Here is a 7362-nt window from a genome sequence, read left to right as displayed (position 1 = left end):
TTGTGAGTCTCTTGTAGTTTTTTTCTTTGTGTGCCTTGGAGACTGACAAGTGGTGTTGCAGAATCCAGGTCCCTGGAGAGCAGGCCTTTGCGAGAGTGTACGATGAATGTCCGTGTGCTGTGCTTCGGAGTGGCATGTCTGCGATAATCTTCTACAGCAGCAGCTGTGTGTGTGTGCGTGCGTGCGTGCGTGCAATGGCCATGCAAGGACACAGCGGATTTATAAAATTAATCCGTAATTTCTCATCTATGCTGCAGCTCAGGGGAGAAAGGCTAGCTTACCTCCCACTGTAGAGTTAGACACACACACACACCAGGGTGAGTCCCAATACCCTAAGGTTGAGCCCTCAGTACGTGTCCTATCTGCTAAAACGGTATCCTGTCGGTGAATTCAAGTTCAGCTCCTTCATTCCTTTCAAACAGATCAGATCCCCAGAGTGGAAGGCAGGGGAGGCAGAGCAAGAGAGGGAAGAAACAGAAAAAGGAGGAACCGATACTGTGAGCGTATTAGGATTCCTCCACCATCTCTCCTACAGCTGAGTCATCTGATCTGAGTGTCTACCCTGACAGTGTGTGTGTGCGGGTACGTGTGTGTCTGTGTGCCGTGATGTTCCAGTGATCGCCCTGCCAGAGCAGGGAACCACTTTCATCTCAGAACAAAGCTGCATCAGAGACTTTGGTTGTGTCAGCAAAGCATTACCAGCTCAAGGACCTGACTGGGGTACAAACGACTGAGATTCTGTCTCTGTCTCTCTCTCTCTCACACACACACACACAAGACACCTTTTAATCCACACTTTGAGTGGTCTAAATCAAAGATCTATGGGTACAACCTAATAGTTTAAATGAGAGGTCTTCAACCCTGGTCCTCAGGGACCCCCTGTCCTGCACGTTTGAGATGTTTTCCTGCTCCAACACACCTGATTCAAATCAATGGGTCGTTATCTAGTTATGCAGAAGCCTGTTAACGACCATTCATTTGAATCAGGTGTGTTGGAGCAGGGAAACGTCTAAAACATGAAGGGCAGGGGGTCCCTGCGGACCAGGGTTGAAAACCTCTGGTTGAAATTGTACTGGAATTTTGGATAGGTGAAAATAACATGGGAGTACTTCTATTAACGATTAAAGGGCACCTGCTATTCCACTCAGAGAAGGAAGGGGAGGGAAGAATCTGGAGGGAACTAGAAGGCAGTGTCTTCAGATGGTTCACAAAGAGAATTTCAGATTGAGGAGAAGTTTTGGCACTTACACTTAACTCCGAACCTGTTAACACTGTGAAGCAACTATGTCTATTTATGCGTTCAGACGTTACAGACCTTTTTGTGCAGTCATTTACGGGTGCCAGAAGTATTTCAAGATTCTAGCATTATGTGTTGTATAAATGATAGGATTAGAATTAAGGCCCCTCAACCTTTGCTTTGTGTGGCTGAGCTAGGTGACCCAGATACACACCTTTCCCACAAAGTAAACATCCTTAAACAAAGCTAACAGTAAGCACTTCAATCCCACTTGCATAATTTAGATTGACGTGAATTAGCACGGTTGTGAGGCAGAGGTGACCAACATATTAAAACTATCGTGTTCCTTCCTGTGCCCACAACCATTCAGAGGAATGGATGCAAACCAACTCAAAAGGTCTCAAAATTGCAGCTGCGTTCTGTCTGGAATGCAACCGCAAAGAAGAATTTCAACTCGCGCTCTTTCACACACACTAATTTAATTGTGTAACAAGGTTAACCAGCAACGATATACTTTGACATCCAACTATTTTAATCCAATATTGGGACAGAGATACAGATACTTGGTGTTCTTGCTCCACGTTTATATATATATTGTGAAACTGCCTGTCATCTACAACAGTTCTCAGAAATATCGAAATAAAATCATCATCTTTATTTATATCAACATCTCAGCAGTAACTTCCACTCAGATATGAATGCATCGTTCTGCATAAAAATAAAAATGTTTACCACCTAAAAAAACAAAACAAAATGTCTTGTCCCTTTTTGACATTCATACTATACATTAAAGCACAATATCAGCCGCTAAAAAATTAAATACAAATTACAGAGTAAATGTAAACGTCTCAGGTGTTCATTGTCTACTGAGAGACCAGAGCCACCGCTGAGAGAAGAGTCTGTTCAAGTTCTCCCAAAGTTTCACTTGTTTAAATGAGAACAGAATGATATGACACAGTCAGTTGATTAGGTGGAGGATTGTTGCTGCTTCCTTATGATTGTGTGTATCTACATGTGTCTTTTCCTTGATGTGTCTGTGCGGGCAAGTGCTGGCAGAAAGTTCCGCTTCAGGGACAGAGGCAAAAGCGGGCAAGGAGGGGCAGGTGGTCCGACGAGTGATGCTCATTGGGCAGCCCTTTGACCTTCATCAATTCGGATTGTCCGACCAATCCCAGTCGACCTAGGAGATGCAGGCCCCGCCCATCAGGAAGCGGAGCTGCCTTACTGTGTTCTGTGAAGAACAGACACAGTTAAGTTTGATAACATCAGAGAATGTCTAATATAGAGAGAACTGCCACTCTCGGGAAACTTCCGGGTTCTGAAGTGGTTGAAGTTCCATGTGAGGGCGCTAACGAGCGAGTGCAGAATGAATGGAGGTCTATGGAGCTATACCCCTCAAAATCCACTTTTCTCAGGATATAATTTTTTGTCTAGTAATTTGAATTCTGAATTTGAAAGGGGAGGCAAAAAAAATACGCACTGCTGGCTGTTCGATTTTTTGAAAGTCGCCTTTCTGTTCTATAAAGCTTTTGAAAATGTAATTGACATCATACACATCGTACGACCAGAGCTACTGCTTTACGGCGAGCTCTGGTCACTTACTTTTTTCTCTCAGGGCATCGACAACGCAGCTGACAGGTTAGGCTCTTCCTGTCAATACACATGCTAGAAAGAGTTTTGGCTTGCTAATGTTGTTGCTAATGTTGCTAATGCTCTGACATTCTGATTCCGCTTCGGATGCCATCAAGCAAGAGCTCTGGTTGTATCAGTCCTTCACTAACCAATCAGCATTCATTAGCAGAATGCTAGCGTGTTATGGGCAACAACGACTCACCCTGTAAGAAATCAAAAGGACATAAGTACTCGTTCATTCAACTCGTTCATTCAACTTTCGACCTATAATCCATGTTCAACATGCAAAAACTACAATCAAATCGGAGATTTCTCAACGACAATCAGGCAAAAGAGACACATTTAGCCGTTTAGCTCCATAGACTCCCATTCAACATGCACTCGCTCGCGATCACCCCCAGTGGAACTCTCGCGGAACTGCAACCAAATTCGGTACAATGGGGCTTAATAGGGAGTGGCAAGGCTCTCCTTAAACAGGCTCTGATAACATCAAGCTTGTGTGTGTGTGTGTGGGTGTCTGTTGAGTGGACCACAGTGCCCCTTAAGTGTCAGTCCATAGGCTGTACTGCAGCAGAACACACCGCAGCACAACAAGTCACATGATATAGGCTCCCACGAAAGAGCAGTAGCAGATGATGTCATAAGATGTGTATTCGTCCGTGTGTGTGTGTGGCTTGTAACACCACATCCCCAGGTCGAGCTGTGAAGCGACTGTAGTAGTATACACTGTCTGTCTGTGTGTGTGTGTGTGTCTGTCTGTGTGTGTGTGTATACCTGTGTGCGCGGCCACGTCTCCTGCTCCAGGCGTGTACAGGATGTAGTCCACAGTGATGGAGGTGCGCGAGTGGCTGGTGGTGATCTCGGGCCTCCCATCGCGCACCAGGTGGGAGTAGGCCGAGGACAGGAGGAGGGAGTGCTCGATGCTGGGGGGAGAGGCTGGGGGGGGAGGCTGTCCCAGTGCTGCTGGATCTGGGAGCAGAGACGTCACAACACACAGACGCCAGAGACATGAGAACACATAGGGAACCGGCACCAGATCCATTAGAACAGGGGTTCCCAACCCTGGTCCTCGGGCCTCCCTGCCCTGCATGTTTTCGATGTTTCCCTGCTCCAACACACCTGATTCCAATGAATGGGTCGTTATCTAGTTATGCAGAAACCTGCGAACGACCATTCATTGGAATCAGGTGTGTTGGAACAAGGAAACATCTAAAACATGCAGGGCAGGGAGGCCCGAGGACCAGGATTGGGAACCCCTGCATTAGAACCCGTAGAGGGGCAGAGATATTAAAACGCGGTGAGAGAGCGACGATACACATCAGAACACAGGGAAGAGACCAGAGACACTGGAGAGGAGAGACGTGAGAACGGAGAGAACAGACCCTCCCTCTACATCTCGGAGCAGACCGGAGATGACGGACCCCCAGGAACGGAGACACCAGAGGCCGCGTGTCCGTGTGTTTGTATTACCTGGACTGGACTGGGTCTGGTACTGGCACTGCTGGTTGATCCCCAGGCTGGGGGGCCAGATGGGGGCAGAGAGGACCCGCTGGCCCCTGGGGTTCTCCTCCTGTCCTGACACCTTCACAGGGGAGGTCATGGATGAGCCATCGCACAAACAAACACAGTACCGACACGTCTGAATGCACGATGCAGGAAAAGCCTGATGCAGAAACTGGATAATGCCATGTCCTAGCCAAATGAACATGAAATGGAAACACATTCAAATCTAAATTCAGGTTTAGACACCGGACACCTTTTTGGTAGGGTAAATGTTGTGTGGGAGCTGTATTTACGTTTTGGGGATGACCCTGAATATGGGGGTAGTTATTCTTACATTGGTTGTAAGTAAGGTTATGGAGTAGGGTGTCCCATCCCACCTTGGTTGTTAAGCTTACAAGATAGCGGTGTCGCTATTTTGACCTTGGCTGTACGTAAGGGTAGATGTAGTTAAACCCACCCTGGCTGTAGATGAGGGTAGTTAAACAGTTCAACTCACCCAGGATGTAGGTAAGCCTTCGTACTCCAGACAGCCCTGTCTGAGGAAGGAGTAGAGGGGAGACCAGGGGACCGAATTCAAATCTCCACAGAGCACCACCGGACAAGGCGTGCCATCAGGCATGTGGGCGAGGCGTCCGATCTCAGCCAATAGCAGGGCGGTTTGGGCCAGCTTGATGTCGCCACGGCGGGGGTTGTACAGCAGGTGGGTATTGGCCACGCACAGGCAGGAGGAGGGCTGTGATTGGTCGGTGCCGCCTTCCGGCCGCAGTAACAGGATCAGGCCCACGTTATCCCGGTCCAGGAGAGAGACCCCGGGTCGGAGGTACTCCACGGCGTGACGGGAGAGGAGAGAGAAGCGGTCTCTCTTGAAGGCCACGGCGCAACCGTCCGGCTTGCCGCCAGTCCGACGCTTGTACTCACACCAGTAACCTGGACAGACACACACACACATCCGCTTAAACAAAGCCTCTTGAAAGGATAACTCGTCACCTTCAAAGCAGAGAACCACAGGTCACTGTTTGGCCAAATGAGAAAGTCACCAAGACCGTTTCCATAAGGATGGTCCTATGGCTCCCTCTTGTGGTTCTATGGTTCTATCTCGCCGTTGCTACGTGAGCTCTGTACTAGTCCAGGCGTACAGTAGCAGAGCAGGGAGAGGCGCATCGTACCCCGGGCCTGCAGAGCAGGTCTGATCTGCTCCTCGTAGTGGTTGTGTTGCACCTCCTGGAGACACAGGATCTAGACACAGAACACCAGAATGACACAGACATTAATGACACAGACAAGTCTGGCTGAAGAACTATGGAGCCTACTACAAACACACACACCGAAACCTTACATCGGCGTCGTAGAGCTGCAGTTCTCGGAGCAGGTTGGGCAAGCGGAAGGCCCAGCTCAGGACTGAGTCTGTGCAATGGTGGTACAGGTAGGCGTTGTCGTGGAGAAGGTCCTGGGACAAGATGTTATAGGTGAGCACAGAGAACTCACACCTCTGTCGGTTGGAAGATTGCTGGGGTTCGTAGAAGGAGCTAAACTCCTCCCAACCCCTGTATAAAGCTGTAGAGAGAAAGGAAGAAGAGCAAGATAGGGAGAGGAGAGGAAAAGAATAAGAAGAAGGGTATAGAGATGGTGGTTTGATATGCTCAAGGAGAAAGATAAGGGCTGAGACTACACCTGGCTACTACCAACCTATGAGCTATCAACCTCATACAAAACAATGACTATATAAGGTCTCTCTGTAGGCTGGACTTACGTGCTGTCAGTTTTGTTGGCATATGTGGGCCGATGCTGGTATTTTGTGGATGTGGTTCTCTATTTGCCCCATTCTTAAACCAGTAGTTAGGACTGGTCGTGGAGCTGCGAGTGTCTCGCGGTTTATCTGTTTTGGGGAGGCGTGGCTCAGAACTGTCCCTGGAACCATGGTCCTCCGTACTCCTCCTCCGCTTGTGGGGGGGCGACTTGTGCGGCTTTTCATCCTTGTTCGACGCCTCCATCAGTCCGCTAGAGAGGTGGAGCGACCTCTGAGGCAGTGCGAGAAACGTTAACCCCTGCTCTGGGTTACATGTCCAGCTGTGGGGGTCTAGAAGTCGAAAAGCACCGAAGAGGTGTTGACTGAGGTTCAAAGGTACTGGCCGGGGAGGCCCACCCGGCAAACATAGAGTCCGGGTGAAGTGCAAGGTCCTCCAGCCGTCGTAGAGGGCCGGGGATGGAGGGGACCAGTTGTAAACGAACGAAGTCAAGCGCCGGAGAAACATGTGTCGACTGCGGGATGAAAGGGACATGCAGTTCAGTTTGAACGACAGCTTAAAAGGTGGTAGTATAGGATATCTTTCACCGATTTACAAAATACCATGTTGTAGCAACAGGAGCAGGTGGGCTAGCTGGCTATCTAGACTGGGATAAATAGAAAGAGATAGCCTAGCTACACGCTAAAGATAGCTGGTTTAGCAAGATAACTTACATCGAGTCTTCATTTGGACTGGCATAGTATCTAGCTGACTATATTACCGCGTCAATACAAAAAAACATAGGCAAAAACAATCACAAACAAAACTAAAAAAATATCCTGATGCTGAAGTCTTTCCAGTCCTCAAAACACGAAAGTACGTCACTGTTAAGCGCCAAGATCCATTGTAGTTCTTTAAAGTTAAAGCATTCAACACAAGTAATGTGTAAAGACTGTAGAAAAACTACATCCTCCAGCTGTGTAACAGAAGGGGGCCGATGCAGGCCAGAAATGTTAAAACGGAGGGCATCGCAAATTCTCACAAATGTCACTTTGAGAATGGAAGATCATATTCAAGCATTTGTTAAATACATTTTTGTAAACGATTGGAAAACGTTACGGGTTATATATCATGCACATAGTTAAAATCCCACGGAAATCCTACTCTAAATCCAAGGGCGATTAAGTCCCGAGCTAGCTACATACCTGCGCTCGATACCGGTTCCAACAGAAATAACTCGCAAAAGGTTTTTGTGCGTTGTTGACT

The 7362-nt window shown here is 48.1% G+C and overlaps 1 protein-coding gene across 2 annotated transcripts; it reads right to left on the bottom strand.

Annotated features, from left to right (window-relative positions):
• Nucleotides 1-1748: 1748 nt before the first annotated feature.
• Nucleotides 1749-6971, bottom strand: angel2 (angel homolog 2 (Drosophila)). Of its 2 annotated transcripts, XM_084700702.1 has the most exons (8): nucleotides 6831-6971; nucleotides 6123-6631; nucleotides 5709-5926; nucleotides 5539-5608; nucleotides 4869-5299; nucleotides 4340-4451; nucleotides 3644-3838; nucleotides 1749-2468 (listed from the first exon to the last, which is right to left on the bottom strand). In XM_084700702.1, the coding sequence occupies exons 2-8, from the start codon at nucleotides 6622-6624 to the stop codon at nucleotides 2305-2307; spliced, it is 1692 nt and encodes a 563-aa protein (XP_084556828.1). In that variant the 5' UTR covers nucleotides 6625-6631; nucleotides 6831-6971; the 3' UTR covers nucleotides 1749-2304. The 2 variants fall into 2 exon arrangements, with proteins under 2 accessions (XP_084556828.1, XP_084556827.1); XM_084700701.1 differs by lacking the exon at nucleotides 6831-6971 and having other exon boundaries at nucleotides 6123-6789.
• Nucleotides 6972-7362: the final 391 nt, after the last annotated feature.

The sequence above is a fragment of the Hypomesus nipponensis genome, chromosome 6, assembly GCF_054491055.1.
Source record: "Hypomesus nipponensis isolate SF chromosome 6, ASM5449105v1, whole genome shotgun sequence".
NCBI lineage: Eukaryota > Metazoa > Chordata > Actinopteri > Osmeriformes > Osmeridae > Hypomesus > Hypomesus nipponensis.
Note: the sequence above shows the minus strand (reverse complement) of the source record. Positions and strands in the feature narration are given on the sequence as shown.